We start from the raw sequence: 23,464 nt of genomic DNA, 5'->3' as shown, positions 1-23,464 counted from the left end.
AATGAAGGGGAGTTTAACAATGGGAAGAGATGCTGGATATCACATGCATCCATCATCATTCTGGCTCTGTTGAGGACAACCACAGAGCACAAGTGACTGGGCCTTTGTTAAGTGGGAAAGAAAAGTGGGGGAGCAGTGACAGGTCACTTATATGCTCTCCTTTCTTGGTCTATGAGCACATATCAGCCATTGGATGCCACAAATATATTACTTCTAGCATACTTGAAAGCATATGACATTACTTAAGAACGGCTTTGGCTTTTGTATACATTTGTTACTGCAATATTAAAAACATCTTGCAAACTTTTCTTATACATTTTACATGCATAAGATCCCAAAGATATGCAGAGCAATGAGGCTTTCAAATCAGAAAAACTCTTTTCTTCTCCACATTCTGTGTAAAAAAATTAGTTGGGCAGATGTCTAGGATGAAGCTAACAAAAATGCACTTTCTGACATTTGGGGCAGCAGGCACAGCCTGACAAGGCACCTGGAGCAGCATAAATGCAGGCCTCTATGCAATTCCCACAGCTTGATCATGTCTGAAAGCACACACTTAATTAAAAGTTCTTGCAAGCACCATTTCAGATGACTCTGGATAGCAGGTTAATAAAACTTTGGAAGAGGCACTTTATACCTTTAAGTTGGAATGGTTTCTCCTTCACATCTTCCTTAGGTGGAGCAGGTGGAGGAGCTGGGGGCTTTGGTTTGAATTTTGGCTTTTCAATAATCTTTTCAGGCTCAGGTTCAGGTTCTTAAAAGAGTATTTCAGGAGCATTAGTATATGTATATATTAATTAGTGTGAATATACATAGTATATTCAGTAGAAATTAAAAAATACATATGAAGTAAATGTTTGCTTTTTTGGATACATAATATTAGTGTCGAACATTAAACATAAAACAGTATCCAACATAAAACATCAAAATATCAACATGGTACACCAATGATGAGAAATATAGCAAATGCATCAACAAAACAACAAAGGAAGCTTCCATGTAAGCCACATTGACATAAGATGAATGGTACAAATTACGTGGATACATAAGAATCAGATGTACATTTAAGACAGTAAATCTTACATACAGATTCAGAGACCTACTATTCAAGAAGAACATAAAACACATATATGTGAAGAGGAAGATATGATGATGAAGATTAAGTCCATTAATTGAATACCTTGAACTGGTATTTCTTCTGGCTGTGGTTCAGGTTCAGGTTCTTCAGGCTCAATATACTGTTCAATTTCACGTTCTTTAAAGAATGTTGACAGGGGATGTGAGATTGTAATGTAAAGTTCTTCACAAAGACCCACACAAATTTCACATAGATGTAAAGAATACAGTCCCAAAGATGAAAATACAGAATTACTTATATGGGAAAAGGAGACAAGATTTGTGTTTTCTTATACTTGAACTTTTTATTCACCTGTTTGCAATGTCTGTTGATGGCAAATGAGGTGACTTTTAGAATTTGATATTGGGTTACCATCTGATGAGCCAATGCAATGAATTCTTCCAGTTTTACCTCAGTAAAGTGTATCTTTTGGAATTTATATTTATCACCAAGAATAATCAAATTAACAACTCAAATTCTACTTTGAAAGAAATATTAGTACTTGAAGAATGAAATATGCTGGAGTGCTTTCATATAGAATGTCAAGAAGGAATTTCACCTTATAAATGCTTTTGTACTCCTTACAGAAGTTTCAAGAGGTTAAAAAATTTTATATTTTAGTATATATACCTTCAACAGGGGGAGTCACTTTTCTACCAATTGTTATGGATGCTTTTTCTTCATATATGACTTCCTCAGGAGCCTCTTCAACTTAAAAAACACAGTATTTTATTTTAGATGGCATTCAAAATATAATACTGCAACTGCTAAGTTGTAACATATCAACTTTGTTATACTCTATAATATATTATTCAAATGACCCCAAAATGTGAATAACTTCACTACTGAAGGCAGGCAATAGATAAGTACATAAGACCCATCTACAACCAAAGCATGATGATGAGGACAATTGCCATCTTTCCAAGATGTACAGAGAAGCCATGTACCTTGGACAGGTGGAGCTTCTGGCTCTTCAGGGAGAGGAACAAACACTTTCTTTTCTGGGATGACTTCCTTGGGCACTTCAGGCACTTTAAAGATATTAATTTTTTTTTTTTACTATTCAGAATTTAGAAGAATTCACAAGATTCTTTGATGAGCAGGCAAAGATACAAGGGAAAGTACTTTATCTTACAAGATTTCACGGGGAAAATAGTTTTGGAGCATGGCACCCTTCTGGACACCCTAATTTTATAAATAAGTTTTCTCAGCCTTCTTTATTTGCTTCTTTTCTTCTGTGTACTCTTATATATAGCTTTTCTTCACTGGTCTAACTTTGATCTTTTTTAAAAATTGGTTTGACTTTCTTTGAACAATCACTCCTAAACTCTCTACTCATATTTCCATGTGGATGACCTCTAAATCTACATCTCTATACCTCTTTTTCCTAAGCTCCATACTTAAAAAGTGAAAAAAATATTCACTATCTTATTTCTAATACCAGTTCAGGGACCCCATGAACCATCTTCATGGTCATCAATCTTCAACCCTTACATTCCCCTCAGGCTCCATTTCCCTAATTGTTTTGAAAATAGATACCAACTCAATTTTCATCTCCCTTAAATTCAAGCTTTTTTTTTCCATTTCTGCCACCACTAATTCTGTCCAACTTTTAGTGACCTTAAATAACTGCAATGGCTGTTTACTACTTTTACCATCTTTCAATAGCTTGATGTCAGTTATCTTTTTGAAGCCCAACTCTTATTAATTTACACATCTGCTTCAAAACCTTTCAAGCTTCCTATGCTTACAGAAGAAAGTATACACCTTATGCTGGCATTCAAAGAACTCCAAAATATGATATGACCCTTATCTTTATATCCACCCTTATCTTTCAACCAATTCATACTCAAATTATACATGCTTATTTGATAGTCCTTGAACTCCCTGGACTGTATTCTACCTCAGGGCCTTTTGATATAATATTCCATTTGCCGAGAATGTCATTTCCTCAATGGCTACATGTAAAAATCCATCAAAACTTAAAATTGTAAATACTTTTTTTCATACAGCTTTTCCTGATGCCCCTGCCCGAAGTTGATCTTCCCTGGCTCTGTGTTCCTGTAGCCATTTACACTCATTTTGCAGGTTCACTCACTTCCTATCTTGTACTGGAGTTGTGCTGTACTTTCTTCTCATCAGATTTAAATTGCTTGAAGGTTGGCTCAGATCTTATCTTTTCTAATAGTGTCTTGTTAGTGGTAGAAATTCAACAAAATATGCTGAATCAAGCTATTCTATGCATCAAGTGAGAGGAGATCATTTTTTTTGCCACATATAACCATGTCATGGCACAACTGAATCTAATTCCTCATTCGTTTTTCTTCTCCTGCTTGTTTGCCTCATTTTCTCTCTTTGCCTTCATTATTTTCTTCATTTTACTGTGATCTTGCATAAACTTATACTATGGTATTTTCCCCTAAGAACCATTATTAAAAAAACTCAAACAGTGTTCAGAGAGATATTTTTCTTCATACTAAGTACCTTTTTCTGGAGAGACTTCTCGTTTTTTGGTAACAGGCACAGGTTCTTTCTTTACTGGAACAAGTTTCTTGGGCACCTCAGGCACTTTGAAGATATTAGTTTTATTTCAAAAAGAGTATTTAAAAACATTTAAAAGTGTTAAGAATAAAGAATCTATAATTAATGAAAACAAAGTAACATTAAATTAATGAAAACAAAATGACATTTTTGTCCCTAGTTATGCAATAATGAGGACGAGTTACTGGATTCCTTTTTAAGACATAAGAATACTGCTTTAAGAAACCATGATGTCAATGATGACATGAATACCTTTAGCTTCTGGTGGTTCTGGCTTCTTAATAGTTGGGACTTTCTTCGGTGGAACAACTTTCTTGGCCATCTCTGGTACTTTAAAGATATTAGTAGCATTTAATACTATAAAATTGCAAGATGCAATATACACACATTAATTTGACAAGTCTGTTCAACACTATAACATATAGGTAAGAGTTGGACACATAATACAACACAACACAGAATAAGGAAAAGTGTTAAATTTTAGACATCTTACAGAAATAAAGTAAATATTGATTTATTTTATTATAAGTACCTTTAGGAGGTGGAGCTTCTGGTTTTTTGATGATAGGAACTTTCTTCTCTGGAACAATCTTCTTGGGCTCTTCAGGCACTTAAAGGATAGGAATTTCTTTTAGAGTCAGATGATTACAATGAAAAATTTAATACTAATGAATGAAATAAAAATCACATCTATCTGTTATGTACATTGTAAAATTCTGTAGGATCAAAGTTTTATGTGCAAACTTTTGTTCTTGCCAATGAAGTGACATTCGAGTAAGGAGATAGAAGACTGACATTTTACCTTAAGGAAGATATATAATGTCATAAAAATCAAATGATGCATTTTCCCATACAGTGGATTCTGGCTTGTACCTGACGGTGGTGGGGCTTCTGGTTCCTCTTCTTCCACAGCAGGCACTGGTGCTTCCTCTTCAGGAGCGATTTCCTTGGGTTCTTCATATACTTTAAAGACACAGTTAATTTTAATTCAACATGTGAAATGATGTTCTAAAACACAAAATGCTGAACATGATAAATAGTAATCTTGATTTCTTTTCTTGTTTCTATTAATGTCTTATTTGTTAGGATGAAATCTATCTTATTTTCACTGACTTCCGTTCTTATTGATTTGAATGCTTGGAAAACGTTTTGGTGTTTAATCTCTTTCATAGTCAGTTCTCTTGTCCTGTGTACTTTAGAGAGCTTTGTTTAATGCAAGTTACAATGACTTAGATGCCACTGACTGGTCACTCAAAATATAGATTTGAAATTGGAGCTAATTAAGAATGATGAAGTAAGACAAACAATTAAGGGATAGAAAATGAACAAAGATACTAAATTAGGAAAAAAAGAAACAAAATTTAAATTAGAAATAGCACAAATGGCAAACTCATTTGTGGTCTTACATATACCTTCTGGAGGAGGAGACTCCACTTTCTTAGGAACAGGAACTGCTGGTACCTCTTCCAAGAGAAGTTTCTTTGGAACTTCTGGCACTTGAAAGATATTAGTTAGTTTTACTGATAGGTAATTGAAAGGACATGAAATTTATACCACATCTAGTTCACATCTACTTCAAATAACACAAGGACAGATCCAAGAAAAAATCCACAATAACGTCAGTGATCTGTCCTTGGAACTACACAGAAGGAAGGAAAATGTGGCCTATAAATATTAACAAAACTGCATTAGTAAACTCTTCCAACACCCATAATAAGTGCATTAGTTTAAAAAAAATCAGTGATGTTATTTAAAAATTTAAACCCTAAACATTCAGAATAATAGGTGTGTAGTTGTGAACATAAAAGAATTGACAAACAAAAAGGTTTCCTATGATAAGTGATAAGTGACTTTTGAGGCCAAGATTGAGCACTTTCTGCAGAATCTCATTAGTGACATGTACCTTTAGCTGGTGGGACTTCCGGCTTTTTGGGAACAGCTACTTTCTTTTCTGCAACTTCTTTTGGGACTTCTGGCACTTTAAAGATATTAGTATTTTAATATTATGAAGAATAGCTAATAAACATTTATCATATTTACACAGAAAAAAACATTTTTTAAGAGTTGGAGGCTATATCCACCTCCCTCAGATGGTGGACCACTACAGGTACCTTTGGCAGGTGGGACTTCCGGTTTCTTGAGAACCACTGGAGGCACTTTCTTTTCAGGAACAACTTCCTTAGGCACTTTGGGCACTTCAAAAGATATTAGTAGTTTTTAGCTCATAGTTTCAATGAAGTATGGAAATCATTGAGTAGAACAGTAAAGCATAACATATTAAAGACAGTTTTCTGTAGGAAGTTAGTGTAGTGAAATATACCTTTCACAGTTGGCGGTTCAGGCTTTTTGGCAATGACAGCAGGTGGTTTCTTTTCTGGCACAGGTATCTTAGGTGGCACAGTCACTAAAGATTTTAGAATTGATGTGTTAGAATGAGTGGATATGAGTGAGCAAGAAGGGGGAAGTGTTGGCTAAGGCAGCCTAGCCGCTGGCCCTGTACCTTTTGGAGGAGCCTCGGGCTCTGGCTCTTCCACAACTTCAGTGGGAGGCTCTTCAGAGACGAGTTCTTTAGGCTCCTCAAACACTTTAAAGACACAAGCTCATTTTACCACCAGAATTGACTAAAGTATCTGAAATCTTTTGTAAAAAGATGTTTATAACACTAAGAAGAGTTCTTTTTAAAAACACTGGTTGGGAAAGTTTCGTTATTACCTTCAGGGGGAGGACTTTCCGGTTTGGGAGGAATGGCTTCAGGCACCTTCTTTTCTGGGACAGCTGCCTTGGGCACCTCGGGTACTTTAAAGATATTAGTATTTTGAAGATTAGACAGAGAGTACAGACAAATGGACAGTATCAAACAGTGGCATGGGGGTGGCTACCTTTGGCTGGTGGAACTTCTGGCTTTTTAGGAGGTGCCAAAGGCACTTTCTTTTCAGAGACAACTTCTTTGGGAGCCTCAGGCACTTAAAAGATATTAGTAAAATTACATTTAGGAGATCTGAAGACCACTGAAACAAAACATTTTTAAGAGCAAAAGAGTCCTAAGGTCCTTGACAAATACCTGTAACAGGTGGGACTTCTGGCTTTTTAGGAGGCATCACAGGCACTTTCTTTTCAGGGACAATCTTTTTAGGAGCCTCGGGAACTTAAAAGATTTTAGTAAAATTATAATCAAGAGTTATGAGACTGCTAGAAGAAAATATTTTCAAGAGTAGCAGAGTTACATATCTTCTTAAGCCTAAGGTGAGTGATAAGTACCTGAAACAGGTGGGACTTCCGGCTTTTTAGGAGGCACCACTGGTGCTTTCTTTTCAGGGACAACTTCCTTGGGAGCCTCAGGCACTTAAAAGATATTAGTAAAATTACAATCAGGAATTATGAAGACCACCGGAACAAAGTATTTTCAGGAGCAGATGAGTTACATCTTCTTAAACCTAAGATCCACGACAGATACCTGTAACAGGTGGGACTTCCGGCTTTTTAGGAGGCATCAAAGGCACTTTCTCTTCAGGGACAACTTCTTTGGGAGCCTCGGGCACTTAAAAGATATTAGTAAAATTATAATCAGGAGGTATGAGACCACTGGAAGAAAATATTTTCAAGAGCAGAAGAGTCGTATCTTTTAAGCCTATGATCAGTGACAAATACCTGTAACAGGTGGGACTTCTGGCTTTTTAGGAGGCGCCATGGGCACTTTCTTTTCAGGAACAACCTCTTTGGGAGGCTCAGACACTTAAAAGATATTAGTAAAATTATACTTAGTACTTATGAGACTGCTGAAATAAAATATTTTCAAGGTTGGAAGAGTTATATCTTCTTAAGTCTAAGGTGAGCGATAAGAAGGACTTGTAACAGGTGGGGCTTCTGGAAAGTAAGGAGGCACCATTGGTGCTTTCTTTTCAGGGACAATTTTTTGAGGGATTCTTAAAAGATATTAGTAGTTTTACACTTAGGTTAATGAGATCAATGGACTAAGAATATTTTGAAGAGCCAAGAGGTTTTTTTTGTTTGTTTGTTTTTTTCCTGTTGAACACAGACAAGGTGAAAAATACCTGAAACTGGTGGGGCTTCTGGTTTTTTGGGTGGTGCCTTGGGAACCTTCTTTTCTGGGACAACTTCTTGAGGAACTTCAGGCACTTGAAAGATATTAGTAGTTTTACACATAAGTTAATAAAGAACAGGAACTAAAACTGTTTTCAGTAGCAGGAGAGAGTTCTTTGGCAGAGTACGGTCAGGGCTAACGCATACCTAGGACAGGTGGAGCTTCTGGCTTTTTGGGTGGTGCCTTAGGAACTTTCTTTTCTGGGACAACATCTTGGGGAGCTTCAGGCACTTGAAAGATATTAGTAGTTTTACACTTAAGTTAATGAAGAACAATGGCCTAAAATTATCCTCAAGAATAGAAGAGGTATTTCTTTTGCAAAATGAAGTCAGGGCTAACATATACCTGTGACAGGTGGGGCTTCTGGTTTTTTGAATGGTGCCTTGGAAATCATCTTTTCTGGGGCAACTTCTTGAGCAGCTTCAGGAACTTGAAAGATATTAGTATTTTTAGGATTTCTGAATAGTGAAGGCATCCACAATAATTGTGAAGAGTATAAGACAGCATCTCTTCCTCTTACCAAAGCAAAGGGAATAAATACCTTTGGCAGGTGGGGCTTCTGGTTTTTTGGGCACAGTCACAGACACTTTCTTTTCAGGTACAACTTCTTTAGGAGCTTCAGGAACTTTGAAGATATTAGTATGTTTTAGTTAGGAACTATAAAATGGGGGACATTGGCAATGTATTTACTCAACCAATACAATCTGTGAGACCGGAAGACACTTCTTTCTATACATGCCCTCCGACCCAGCCCCCTGAAGAGGGAGACCCGAAACGCAGAAGGATAAATACCTTTAGCAGGTGGAGCTTCTGGCTCTTTGCGGGGAGCCACAGGCACTCTCTTCTCAGGGATGGCTTCCTTCGGCGGCGGCACCTCAGGCACTTAAAAAACATTGGTAATTTGTGTTTAGAAAAAGTGAAAATAATTGATGACTATAATGTGTGAACATACACCAAGATACTTTGGGAAATGTCTGTTTTTTTTTCCTTTGGAATTATATCACCTTTATGTAGTAGGATTTGGATATATAATTCCCTAGCTAAAATAGTAGTTCTTTTTCTCCCTGGGTATCTATAGCTTTGACATTACCTTCAGGGGGAGGACTTTCCGGTTTGGGAGGAATGGCTTCAGGCACCTTCTTTTCTGGGACAGCTGCCTTGGGCACCTCGGGTACTTTAAAGATATTAGTATTTTGAAGATTAGACAGAGTACAGACAAATGGACAGTATCAAACACAGCGACATGGAGGTGGCTACCTTTGGCTGGTGGAACTTCTGGCTTTTTAGGAGGCGCCAAAGGCACTTTCTTTTCAGGGACAACTTCTTTGGGAGCCTCAGGCACTTAAAAGATATTAGTAAAATTATATTTAGGAGTTATGAAGACCACTGGAACAAAATATTTTCAAGAGTAGAAGAGCTATGGCTTTTTAAGTATAAGATCAGTGACAAATACCTTTAAGAGGAGGGACATCTTGCTTTTTAGGAGGCGCCAAAGGCACTTTCTTTTCGGGAACAACCTCTTTGGGAGCCTCGGGTACTTAAAAGATATTAGTAAAATTACAATCAGGAGTTATAAGACCACTGGAACAAAGTACTTTCAGGAGCAGATAAGTTATATATTCTTAAACCTAAATCCTTGACAGATACCTGTAACAGGTGGGACTTCTGGCTTTTTAGGAGGCACCAAAGTCACTTTCTTTTCAGGGACAATCTCTTTGGGAGCTTCGAACACTTGGAAGATATTAGTAAATTTACATTTGAGTTACCAGGACCAATGCAGACGCAGACAGAAGTTACATTCACACATCAAAGGAACTTGCCAGGCTAGCAAGGCAGTTCTCTCCATTGTCCTCCCTATCCCACCTTGGAGTGAGGTCAGGGATGTACCTTTGACAAGTACAACTTCAGGCTTTTGTGGAGGATGCACTTTCTCTTCTGGGACAACCTCTTGGGGAGCCTCAGGCACTTTAAAGATATTAATATTTTTACATTTAGGAGTTATAGGAATTAGTACAAACAGGAAACACATACAGAAAAATGTAATTTTCCAAATCTCTAAGCTTCCAGCAGCATATACCTTCATCACGAGGGCCTTCAGGCTTTTTATGAGGAAACTCATGTGCTTTCTTTTCAGGGAGGATTTCTTGAGGTGCTTCAGGCACTTTAAGAAATTAGTACATTAACATTTAGTGTTATGAAGATCACTAGGAACAGGCAGAGATTTTCAGGACTACGAGAGCTATTTCTTCTGGAGCCTGAGGGCATGGTAACTTGTACCTTGGACTGATGGAGGTGCTCTTTTTTTGGAAGGAACTCTCTTTGCAGAAACAACTTCTTGAGGAGCTTCAGTCACTTGAAAGATATTAGTATTTCACATTTAAAAGTTAAAATGATTAATAAAAAAGAGTAACCACGATAAGCTAGCAAATGCAGTTTTCTAGAAGTCTCCTTTCTCCTTCTCTATTCTCTGCTTGCCCCACGCCCCTCCTAAGTCTAGTGGTTTAGTGGGATTCTGGAGAAGAGAACTCACCCTTCTCCAGCACCCAGCTGAGTCTCTACAACACTGTGGACCCTCCTTACTAAATATTCGTTGAAGGAGTACTTTATATGGAGGGTTTTCTGTTTGATAAATATAACCACAAATACTTTCTTTTGTGAGGATGCTTTAAAGAGATTAGTATGTTTAGGAGTTATGGAGAATATTAGAAACACATAATTTTGAGAGCAGATGATGGATAATTTCGTCTTCAGGATCTGTGCAGAAATGATATATACCTTTCCTAGGCAGAGGTTCTGGTTCTTCAGGAACATCCTCATATACTTGCATGCCAGGAGTCACTTCTTTCACAGCTTCTGGTGCTTTGAAGATATTAGTATTATACTTAGAGATTAAGGAATCAGTGGAGGCATTAGTCACATTAACTGAATTCAAGAGATTTTTATGGCTAATTCCTTCAAGAATTAGATGAGGGATAAAGTATTAAGGAAAGGAATCAGGTCTTATTTGTCTTTGCTTATTATTCCCCAGCTTACTAGCACCATGCACATAATAGGCACTTATGAAATAAATGGAGGAAAGAGTGATAGAATGAATGATACCTTTAGTGGAAGGTATTTCAATTTCAGGGGGAACAGCCATGGGTGTTTCCTTTACAGGGACAACTTCTTGAGGAGATTCAGGCACTTTAAAGAGATTAATTCATTGTACTCAGAGTGAGGAAGAGCAATGACGAGTTTTACTCATAACTCCACCTACAGGAATGCCCCAGGCTGGCAGGCCTCCCTGCTCCTCGAATCTGATTCTTTGGTGATAGTAATAGTTTAAATATTTGATTATCAGGGGCTGTTTTCTTGGTCACCTCGGGCAGTATCAATATTAGTAAATTTATTTCTTGGAATGGTAGATGTATAGAAAATGAGATCTTGGAAAAGTAGCTGCAAGTGAAAAAAATGAATTTTAAAATTAATTAACAATGTATCTTTAGCTGTTGGTTTTGCAGAGAGCAAAATAGCTTCTTTCTTATCTGGATCAGCTTCATTTTGTAGCCTTGCCTTAAGCGCTTTCATAAGGCGTTTGTTTCTCAAGTATAGCAGAGAGGAGAATGACCCTGTGATTCTGGACTGAGAAAATAATGTCAATATGCTTAAACAGTCTTAAAATTACTGCAATTGTTATCCTGGATGTTTAAAAATATCTCATCTTTTGATTTACCTAAACTGTACAAAATGGAAAAATATAGGACTCTTTAAAAGTAAAAGACAATGAGAGGAGCCACTGGGTATTCAGGGCAGAATTCGAGCTTTAATTGGTTTCAGGTTTAACTGCTTTGGTTGTAGAAGACTCTCAGGTGGAGATGATGTAACAGGTAGAATAGTTCCACATTAAGTTCCATATTTTTCTTTAAGTAATAGTTGTCTGAAAATGTTTCTCTAATATTTAAGTTTTATGGGAAATAAGTTATTTCAAATTTGTATGCTTTTTTGGGGTAATAAGTTTATCTTACTGAAAAGCAATTGCAACAGGCAATTATGTGCTGGAGTTTCAGCTCCGCAGAGAGTTGAGTTACTGACTTACATAGCCAAACACCCCTGTCATTTGACGATGCTGATTTCTGCGTTAAAGCAGGGGTGTTGAGTTAACTCAATCTAATTTTGAGGATATAAATGTTGTAAGTGGTCTCATGTAGATTTTTCCCTAGCTATTCTGATTTTTATTTTTTATGGACACACTAATGGCTGTTTCCTATTGAAGAACCTGTCTGGGTTACATCTGCTTGTTATATGTATATATATTTTCCCTGGGGACTGCAAAGACAAATCTGTAGCCCAACCACCTCCCATTTATGTAAGTTAAAGACATTTCCCCTCTTTTTTCTCTTAAATGACTCATGGGGACATGTATATACCCAATCAAACCTCTGCCCTGGGGGACCCACTTCTCTGAAATGACTTCCTTGGCAGTGCCTGGGGCTTTCCAGATATTAGTATTTTTACATGTGTTAAGTACAGCTATAATTGCAAGATGAGAAAGTCGACTTTCTTCTGGCTTGTACCTTCTGGTGATGGGGTCTTTCTTCTCCTAGCAGCAGAAGCTGGCCTCTCTGGAACACTTGCTTCGTAGACTTCCATTTCTTTAAAGATATTAGTAGGTTTTAGTGGAGAAAAGACAAAGACACAAAGACGTGGCACATTAAGAAAGGGATGTTAACAGAGGTTGTAACTTCAAATTCAAATGTTAACTTTTGTTCAAACAGTTTATCTTTGACAAAAGTCACAATATTGACTGGGACTTTTTGGGGGGGACGTCATAGTTCCTCATCTTGGGTATGTTAGGTGCTCTAAAAATATTATTATTAAAATATTTTAGCATTAGAGGCTATAAGAATCTACACAAACACTAAAATTATTTTGTAGACTGAAGAAGAATTTGCTTATTTAGATTTTCATAACTAAGATTTATACCTTCAGTTGAAAGATACTCTGAAATCTCGGGTGTTCCCCTTAGGTAACTCTATCTCTGGGAAAACTTCCCTGGTTGTATCAGGTTCTTTAAATATATTAGTAGAATTACACTTAGAACTTATAAAAACAGTGAATTATACAGCATGCAGTGTTTAAGTCTTGAAGCCAAAGATATTCATCGAAGTTCAATGTTGCTGAAATATACCTTTAGTTGCTGGTGTTTCTCTCTTTTTAGGAATAGTCACATATATTTTATCCTCTGGAACAACTTTCTTGGGTAGTTCAGGCACTTAAAAGATATGAGTATAGTTACACTTATAAATAATGAAGTAAATATTGAGATTTAAAATAATCCATAAATAAATAGTCTTCAGACTGGGTCTTTAGTATTATATACCTTTTGCTAGTTTGGTTTTTGTCTTTTGAGGATGAGTCACAAGTACTTTTTCTTCTAGGGTTGATTCCTCAGTTTCTTCATAAACTTTAAAGATATTAGTATTTATACAATTAGTTTCATTTCAAGGGGAATGAAGAACAGTATTAAGAAAAACAAAACATATAGTCATCACTTGGATTACCAGTAGTACTTAGACAAAAATTAGAGAAAATAACACATTAGCTGTGAAAAAGCCTCATTTCCATTTTTATGATGTAAGACCCTCAGCATTTCTTTATAAACATGATGATAAAATTGAGGAATTCATTAGCAAGGGAATATACAGTCATTCTGCTTTTTTCTGTAGATATTTACTGGTAAAATGTTTCCTATGGCTTTTAGTTTTTATGGATTTGTTCATAAAGAACAGGATCAATGTTGAATTACACAAAGAGAATTCTTCTATATTTAACCTATTGAAAATTCATGTAAGCTTTTTCTTTCCCAATAACCTAGTTATCTATATTTTTAAACATCTAGCTTATGGTTCTATAGTTTAATATTAATGTGAAAATTATTAATATGAAAATCATTTAGGAATTAAAATAAAAAAATTAAATATTTTAAAGATAAGGCAAATAAAGGAAATAAAGATTCCTCCACCTCTTAGAAAGGAAGAGTGGATGGTAAATAACCAAACTCAAGGAGAGAAAGGGTATTCAAAGGGGGTAGTCAGTATATATTTTGATCCCAACTTGGAATTACAGGGTGACCAAAAATTGGGTTTAAACAGAAAATATTTCAGATTAAAATAAATAGAAGACTATCTTGACTACTGGCATTTTACTGCTCAGATTATTGAATAGTATTATATTCAAAATATGTTACAATTGAAATAATAAAAATGTTTATTATTTTATTTTACTCCTCAAATTATTTAATTATAATTTTGCATAAAAGCTAATTTGAAAAATGGTGTGAAATTCTTTTGGGGTTTCTAATGGCTGGGTAAATCCATGGTCATTTGAGCAATATTGCCAAAATGTTTCTAGAGATTTTTTGAAGAGTAAAAACAATAACAGTGGAGCATTTTGATTCTATATAATCCAATTAAAATATAATTGTGAAGTTAGTGACTTCACAGTCTGGGAAAATAAATTGTTTCAAAGCAGCAGACATTTGTACACATAACAGATTGATAAGACAGGACAACAGATTCAACAAGACAGATGACTTTTCTAAACTTGGACAATGTTATAAGACTATATTTTTTTAAATTGGTGAGGAAATGCCTTTGAAGCTAATAGCCATTCAAATTATTTAATTTTAGCCAAATATTTTGGCATGTTGGGATTTTACAAGATATTAGTGTATTTACTTGTAAAAGCTACGAAGGCAAACACAAATGATACAAAAAAGAATCATGGATTCTTCTACACTCACTGTACATCGTTGTGTCTTCAGAAAGAACTATAGGTGATTTTTCTTCCAGAATACTTCTCTTAGGCACCTCAGGAACTTTAAAGATATTAGTATATTAATTGTTATGTATGACAACATTAGATATTAAGAATACAAAGAAACAAAATACACAGATTTAACCTCACACACATTCACTTTAAACCATGAATAACTAAATGAAGAGTTATTTCATGTTGTGATTAGTGTCAGTATATACCTTTAGCTGGTGGCATTTCAGGCTTTTTAGGAACAGCTTCATGAATCTTTTCTTCTGGAACAATTTTCTTGGGCACTTCAGGTGCTTTAAAGATATTTGATTGTTTTATTTTTAAGAATGCCATAATTTGGTATAAAGTATCAAGGCAAAAATGGAGCATCTCACAAGGAGAAGGTCAAAAATTCCAAAATAAGTCAGCTAAACACTCAGCCAATGCATCTGTCTAGATTGCCTTGTGCCGAGTTCTGCATTTGTCATAACAGAAACACCCTGCCCTATGGGAAGAGCAGCATTGTCTATTGTAATTTGGGATGGGTTTATTTGTTTCCAGAACTACTTGACAATAGCTCCCAAAATAAATTATTTTTGAAAAAGAAGTTGAGGGGTCAATATTGTTTAATTAATTATTGCTTAAGAAGAAGAGCAAACAAACTTCCAGGCAAGGCCTTTGTTCCCAGAGGGAAGTTCATGTTATAGAACATAAATTGAAGTTCACATCACTTAGTTATATTGTGGCTTTGAGGGGAGATCATTCTCCCCTGTCTTCTCTCCCCTGTCTCTCTGTCTTCTCCATACATAGCGGGTGAACAAAAGAGGCTTTAGTATTAGTAGTGAAGTGGCAGAGTCAGGTACCTTTAGCCGGTGGGAATTTGGGCGCTTCGGGAACATGTACTTTTTCTTCTACCACAGCTTTCTTGGGTGCTTCAGGTACTTTAAAGATAGTAGTGAAACCTTCTTTTACTTTTAAACATTCAAAAAGATTTTTCACCAGCAGAGCATAAGAGAAATGTGAGCACAGAACATAACAATAGACAATACGGACATCACTTTATCAAATACATTACAGTATTTAATGAGAGTTAAATTTTGATAAGAAATACAACAACAAATCCAGGGGTGTTTCCCATGTTAGAACTTAAGAAAAATGAACAAGACACCTTCAGCTGGGGCTGTTTCTGCTTGTTTTGGTGGCATAATCAGTACTTTCTTTTCAGTAATAATGTTCTTAAATGCTTCACTGATTTTAAAGATGTAAGTATGTATTAGTCATTAGATCATGAGACATTGTTCTTTATTTCTGTTGTGAAATTCAAGAGGTTTACAAAAATGAACAAAGCAGGGACATTAAAAGCATAGTTACTATGTACTTATTTTACTAGCTTATTAAACTTAATAACAAGAAAACGGGGATTTCTCAATAAGCACATTAGTGACTATATGACCAAGTACTACCAAAGAAGGAAATGTGGGGTTACTATTTGGTTAATAGAGACATTTGCTCTGGGTGTTTTAGGTATAACAACAGCGACTTCTCTTCTGGTACTTCCTTTGGACCCTCACCCACTCTAAAGATATTAGTTTGCTTTAAAAATTATCAAGACCCAAAATACAGAAGAAAAACATCAAGCAGAATGTGAACTTGTAAAACAACCAAGGTGCTACCGTATGTACAATTAGGTAAGTGGCTTTTTGCCAATGAAATACCTTTAGCTGGTGGCTCCTTTCGAGGGACAACTTTAATGGATGGTTTTTTTGGAGGCATGATTTTCTCAGATATCTCAGGCCCTTCAAAGATATTAGTGTTTTGCTTTAGAAAGAACTCTTGAAGTATTATGGAACATTACTATCAAAGTTAGTACAACGAAGGCTAATAAAATGCTTTACGTTTTTGAATTTATATAACACCTACTTCAAAAAAAACGTGGTTTTGCTAAATTTCACCTACATTGTATATTTACTATGTATATTAAGCACACACATACATCCCCTCATATCACACACACATTATTAATTTGTGCAGTCTGGAGTGGTGTTGCGAAGAATTATTTGTACTATGATTTATCTTCAGATGATACTAGAATGCAGGTGCTGTTACCAGCATTTCATTTACTTCCTTAATGTTATATTGCTAATGAAAATTGGTGTAAGCTTTTGATAAGTAATTACCAGTTTAGAAACAGTTGGCTGAAATGTTAACAAAGCAACGGTTGTTTTGCCTTAAAATTCCTCAGTGAACTGTGGAGCTTCTTTTTAACTCAACTGATGACATGGTCAGTCATTTTGATATCTGTACTGATCATGTAACATTTTTAGTTGGATTTAAAAAAGAATCCAGAAATTTATATAGTGACCTCCTTAGATAAGTAGATATCAACTATTATCTTTTCTGCTAAAATGACACTTTGTGTAGTTAATCTCTATATTGATCTTTGTATTTCATGATTCTAACTTGGAAAATAAGTGGGTTTCTAGTGTTCCAAACTGAACATGAAATGTACTTAAAAGAAAAAGTTAGAACAACATACAACAATTTGCAATATCTGCAGAATTCCCCTATACCTTTAAGTGGAGCTTTGGGCTTTTCATATACTTCCACTTCTTCAGCTTCTAAAAATTTTATTGCCCTATGTGTTTCTTCAACTTTGTGTACTTCTTCAATTCTATATTCTTGTACTTTCATAAATTCTTCTACTTCATGGAACTCTTCTTCTTCAAAATATTCTTCAACTTCATGGAACTCTTCTTCTTCAAAAGCTTCTTCCATTTGGGCTTCCACCAGTTCTACTTCTGTTCTTTCTTTTACTACTTCCTCTTTGTGGAAGGCAACGGATATTTTTTCTTCAAAGACAGTCCTCCCTGAAAGAGCATCTTTTTTAAGAGATTTTTTTGAACACAGAAGAAATCAAGATGTTAATTCAAGATATAAAATAAAAACAACAGGAAAAAAGGCTTTCATGCAACAATACATGAAAATCAAAGATTTTTCCCAAAATACCTTTAGCTGGGGGAACCACTTCTTTTTTAGGCACAGGGACTTTCTTTTCTGGAATTTTCTTTTCTGGCACTTTCTTTTGTACTTCGGGCACTTTAAAAATATGGTTTTAATATTTAGGACTATTAAGAGCAAGTTTTCATAGACAGAGACATCAAAAACAATCAAGACACAGAGACATAAAACATAAGAGTCTCAATAATAAAAGATTAAAAGGAAGTTCAGGTTTTAAAAGAGAAGATGTACCTTTGGCTGGAGGTGCCTCTTTTTTCTGTACAGGAACAGGTACTTTTTCCTCAGGAACCTTCTTTGGCACTTTAAAGATATTAGGCATCTCAGTCAATTGACAATACTCAATAATAAACACGAGTAACGACATCAGAAACAACACCGACAGTGATCACAGTCTAAGAAGGCACTCTGCACTCTAGACACCTCTGTGACAGGAAATAAAGATATGTTCCCAAATCGCTCACTTGTGTTTGTCATACCTTTAGAAGAAACTATGTCTACAAGGAAACTATGCTGGTTCTATTGTTTTTTTAACAGCAAGAATTACCAATATTGGGCACACTGCTGCTATTTTTTATTTGAAGACTATTTTTTTGCCTTTTTAAGGTTTGACATAGGTGTCATATTCTGTTGGGCACTATTATATCTGCTAGGAATGTCTCCTGTGATGGGGAGAGCATAATGTTATCTATTGAGAGCATTAATGAAGCATAAACTTAGTGACAAAGTGACGAAAAGTAAGACATTTTGTAATAACCTTGAATGCTTAGGTCAAATATTGTCAAAAGGACATGAAGCTAATTAAAATAGTTACTATCCAAGCTTTGAACACATTTCCCCTATAAAATAACATATTAGGCATAATTATTATAATAATTACATGAGAGAACCTTTTTAATGTAATGGAATAGAATCTATGAGTGGAATGTGGGGAAGAGGGATTCATTCTTATGTACTTAAGTGCAGCAAAATGTACTATTAACATTAAAATGCTCAGCTACTTAAACTTAGAAACTTCTATAATAGTTTATACACATACTCACATACTCATCCATTAACATCCTGAAAAAGGCTAATGAAATGGAATGAATTCTATTTTTACTAATTCTTACTCAATTTCATAAGTTGGCTACTTAAATGACTCAAAGAAACAGCAAAAGAAGATACTGTGTTTTAAAAAAGAAAACTAATGGGAATTTAAAGATATTATTAATTGGTATTGGCTATACCTTTAGCTGGTGGTGCCTCCACTTTTTTAGGAACAGGAGTGGGTGCTTCAGGTACTGCTTTCTTAACCACTTTAGGCGCTTAAAAGACATTTCATGGACATTTTGAAAATGACATGCAATGAATGGGACAACTCCCACATACCACCCTCCCGACAAAACATTGATCTATTTTAAAAAGATATTAGCAACCTAAATGTTAATTTTTTATATAGAGTAGTGACTCTAAAGGTGGAAAGGATATTCACTGGAAATCCTATGAGGAAACATAACATCAATTATACAAAAGATTTTCATAGTCTTTAGGAATGAGAGGGTGAAAATTATTCTAAAAAGGGAACACCACAGAAATACATTTCCCCTCATCTTAATATTGTAGAAAAAAAATTAAGGATTGAGAACTAGAAGAAAGTATCACAATAGGAGCTAGCCATAAAAAAATTAAAGCGCCAATTACATAAAAGTGGTCTCTCACTCCAATTGTATTGCTGCTGCAGTAGAAAAAATTGGGGGAGGGGAGGAAGGGACACAAAGTTTCAAGTGCCAGTAATAATTCATGTTGAATTTGTCACTGATATAAGAAAAGTAGAGTGATGAGTGGTGGGTAAAGACAAACTCCGAGAGAGATTTGGAACATGCTGTCTTCGAACTGTCCAGCCCGTGAACGCAGCTGTACCTTCAGGGGGCACCACCTCCTCAACCTCCTCTACGCTAGGTGGTTCTTCTGCGATCTCTTCTTCTGGAGTAGGCTCTTCAGGCTCCTCGTACACTTTAAAAAAATGATTGTTTTATGAATTACTATTTTTTTTTACCTTTTGAATGTTAGACTAAAGTGATACATCTGAAAACTGAAGTTGCCTGACCAGTGTAAGTAACTGATAGCTACACCTCCAGAAGTGTGTGAAAACTCACTAGTCCTTGAAAAAAAAAGCTACTGGGTCTTTGAAATATGTGAGGCCCTTCCCAAAGCTTTAGAATTAGAAAGGACCTCAGAGAAAATTTAGTTAAAATTATTATCATTTATTGTTAATGGGAGTAGACTTGTTTGAAGTTAAATACTCACTTTGGGGTAGAAGTTAGATTTTCTTCAACTGTTACTCAGGCTTGACTGGAATATCTCTTGGACACATTTATCTCAAAATTGCTAACCAAGTAATTTGATGACAAATTTGCCATGACAAATACAGTTTCCCTTCAAAGATTCTTATTGAAATAAAACAAGCAACAAACAAACAGACAAACAGGCTAAGCATTTAAGAAAAGAGATTCCATTGGTTTTCAGTTTCCTGCATAATTTCTATTAGGTAAGTAATAATTACTTGTAGAGTCTGAATATGTTTATTTTCTGGAATGAAATGCACATTCACCTCCTTCAAATATTATACAACCATAAGACAATGATGATGCTGAAAATGTTATTTTCTCAGGAAGTCATCTACCTTCAACTGGTGGAACTTCCTCTTCTTTAGGGGGGATGACTCGTCGTTCTTCCACTTTCTTAGGTACCTCAGGAACTTAAAAGATATTGATTGTTTTAGACATTTATGATACAAAAGCCAAAGAGTACAAAAAAATCAAGTTTTCTGTTTTTCAACACAAGAAATATCAGAATGCACATGCACAAGGTGAAACATTGACAAAACAGTCATTTAAAGAGACAAAAATAAAGAGGATGCAGTTTAAGATGAAGGTTTTAAAGAGATATTCTATCTTTTATCATTGGAGCCTCTACTTTTTTTTTTTAAAGAAGAACAATGGTACTTTAGGGACTGGTTTCTTAGTTACTTCTGGCTTTTTAAAGATATATGACTTTATAATTTTTATTTTTAGAAACAACATACATAGAGAATCAAGACAAAATACATTAAACACAAAGTGGAAAAACGGACAGAGTACAAACGTGGGTACAACTGAGTCACACATGACGAGTGCAAATGATGGCCCATACGATGCAAACATTTATGTGGAACACCCTACATGGACAGCACCACAGTTCCACACCAGCACAGTGAACACAGCCCTGTTTTGGGTGATGTACCTCTGGTGGGAGGAGCCACTGCTTTCTTAAGACCAGGAGGAGGCACCTTCTTTTCTGGTTCAGGTTTCTTAAGCACCACAGGCACTTTAAAGATATTATTTTATTTTGTAATTTCAGTTTCACAAACACCGAGGCAATGGACACAATGACAGCAAAGTTATGTTAACAAATACTGAAGCAGGACATTTGGATTTTTTCCAGGTGATGGAAAGAAATGGCAGAGTCTAATTTGCTTGGGAACAGCAGTACCTGTGGCTGGGGGAGCTTCCTCTTTCTTAGGAATAACCACTTTCTTCTCTGGCACTTTCTTCTTAACCTCAGGCACTTTAAAGACATCATTTCATGATAAGAATATTGAGAGGAACAAAAAAGATAGAACACAAGAAGTCCACACACAGAAAGACCAACATGCAACACTCACTTTGGGTAGTAATGTAATGTAAGGTGGGAGTCCAAATGTGATATAATTAGGTTTTGTAGAGCAAGGGATCAGCAACCTATTTGAGTATCAGACAACATGTGAGGCCATGCTATCTGTTTAAATATCACTAGTAATTTATGAAATAAATAGTCATAAAGTATTTCTGAACCATTGAGATCCATTAAAAGGCCCTGGCTGGTGTGGCTCAGTAGATTGAGCACTGGTCTGTGAACCAGCGGGTCGCTAGTTCAATTCCCCATCAGGGCACATGACTGGGTTGGGGGTGTGTGAGAGACAACCGATTGATATTTCTCTCCCTCCCTTGCCCTCTCTCTATAAATAGGTAAATAAAATCTTTTAAAAAAAAGAAGTCCAGTAAAGGATCAGCTTTACCATTTCATTGATTATATGACTATTTAGCCTGGTGGAGGGCTTATGCTTATTTGAAGTAGTGGTGCCATGATCTTTGGCAGAAAATATAATTAAACTTTAAGGCATAAATATAGTTATTTTGTCCTGTACCATGAGCTGATCAAATTTGTTCAATCTGAATACTATTTATTTGGTGATAGCGTACTTGTACATACCTTACTTTATTTTATCCTCACAATAACATCTGAGCCCATTAGGACTAATAGTAGTATCCCCACTTCAGACAAGAGGGGCTTGAGGATCAGACTGGTTAAAGGGTTTTCTCAGGGTAGCACAGCAAGGCACAAAGACAAAAGACAAGGCTAAAATAAAAACCTACTTGTCTACCATTTATATGTATATGTCAGAAGATATAAGATACTATTCAGTATTTTGATAAATACATAATCTTTTTCCTTTTCATCCTAATGTTAAAAAGGCACTTAATATAAATAGTTGAAGGATGAGATTTAGTAAGATTTATTTACCATATTATTCATGTATCTTTTTTGTGTAGGTAATTTATCATTACAAAATATCTATACAGCTTTGAATCCAATGAAAAGTGGATATCAGTGTTCCTGAACATTTTTAGAAGCAAAAATATGACTGTCTATTTTACAAGTGTAATATTTCTTCTAAAATCCAGTTCTACTGTGATTTTTTGGTGAAGCTATAAATGAAGACCATGTATTTATTCACTTCGGGGAGGTATACCTTTGGGTGGTGGAGGTTCCACTTTTTTAGGAGCGGAAACTGGGACTTTCTTCTCAGGTACAGGTTTCTTTGGCACTTCAGGCACTTAAAAACATTCATTTTAAGACATTAAAAATCACATGTACAGTACTGTATATATAACAAAAAGACAAGTGAGAATAAAACCACAAAAAACTAAATGACAATTCATATCATGAAATTTGAAAAGACATTCAGATAATTTACAAGAGACAAATACATAAGACAGACACACAGAAATAAGAGCACACATGTATGGAATGTTTTCTAAGATTTAGATGGTAGACAACATAGAGAGTAATGCATTGTAGATAAAATTGCAGATGAACAAAAAGATGGAAAGACAAAATTCAACACAAAAGAGGTCTCGGTGACTCCAAAAGAGCTGCTATACCTCGTCGTGTAGGTACTGGCACCTTGGGTTTAACTTCTGGAAGAACTTCCTCTTCTTCAGGTACAACTTCTTCCTCAGGGACAAATTCTTCCTCCTCGGGAGGAACTTCTTCCTCTTCCTCTTCCTCAGGAGGAACTTCTTCTTCCTCAGGAGGAACTTCCTCTTCTGGAAGAATTTCTTCTTCCTCAGATAAAACTTGTTCTTCAGGAGGAATTTCTTCTTCAAATGGAACTTCGTCTTCCCGAGGGAGAGTTATAGAAACTGGAACTGCCTCACGTTTCTTGGGCACTTTAAAGATATTGATTCAACGTACAAGAATCACTTTGATGTACAAGATTCATAACAACAGGACAACATGAAAAGCAAATATTCTGTGATCATAAAGCATCAACTAACATCAAAGTAAATGTCATCAAGCATTAATTATAATTAGCGAAGCAATATAATTCCAGTTAGTTTTCCTTTTTGGCCTGGTTCCCTTAGAGGTTAATATACCTTTGGGTGGTGGAGCTTCCACTTTTTTCAGAACAGGTATTGGTTTCTTTTCTTCTGGAATGAGCTTCTTGGGTACCGCTGGCACTTTAAAGATATTATTTGTCTTTAATAGTGTGTTCTTTTACATGTCTTAGTGCAATAGACACGAAAAAGAATCCCAAAACATCTGATTTTTACATTTCA

The 23,464-nt window shown here is 35.6% G+C and overlaps 1 protein-coding gene across 1 annotated transcript in view; it reads right to left on the bottom strand.

Moving 5' to 3' along the window:
- Positions 1-23,464, bottom strand: part of TTN (titin) — a 270,387-nt gene that overhangs the window by 120,215 nt on the left and 126,708 nt on the right. The window contains 26 exon segments of the mRNA XM_036023238.1: positions 638-754; positions 4,191-4,268; positions 4,532-4,621; positions 5,071-5,154; positions 5,562-5,636; positions 5,770-5,853; positions 5,979-6,062; positions 6,159-6,242; positions 6,371-6,454; positions 6,538-6,621; positions 6,917-7,000; positions 8,851-8,934; positions 9,018-9,101; positions 9,214-9,297; positions 15,410-15,487; positions 16,262-16,342; positions 17,117-17,413; positions 17,553-17,642; positions 17,796-17,864; positions 18,791-18,868; positions 19,464-19,556; positions 20,227-20,301; positions 20,826-20,909; positions 21,075-21,149; positions 22,787-23,074; positions 23,282-23,365. Of these exon segments, the coding sequence (XP_035879131.1) occupies positions 638-754; positions 4,191-4,268; positions 4,532-4,621; positions 5,071-5,154; positions 5,562-5,636; positions 5,770-5,853; positions 5,979-6,062; positions 6,159-6,242; positions 6,371-6,454; positions 6,538-6,621; positions 6,917-7,000; positions 8,851-8,934; positions 9,018-9,101; positions 9,214-9,297; positions 15,410-15,487; positions 16,262-16,342; positions 17,117-17,413; positions 17,553-17,642; positions 17,796-17,864; positions 18,791-18,868; positions 19,464-19,556; positions 20,227-20,301; positions 20,826-20,909; positions 21,075-21,149; positions 22,787-23,074; positions 23,282-23,365 (2,592 nt within the window).

This window comes from Phyllostomus discolor, chromosome 4, assembly GCF_004126475.2.
Source record: "Phyllostomus discolor isolate MPI-MPIP mPhyDis1 chromosome 4, mPhyDis1.pri.v3, whole genome shotgun sequence".
NCBI classification, from domain to species: Eukaryota; Metazoa; Chordata; class Mammalia; order Chiroptera; family Phyllostomidae; genus Phyllostomus; species Phyllostomus discolor.
Note: the sequence above shows the minus strand (reverse complement) of the source record. Positions and strands in the feature narration are given on the sequence as shown.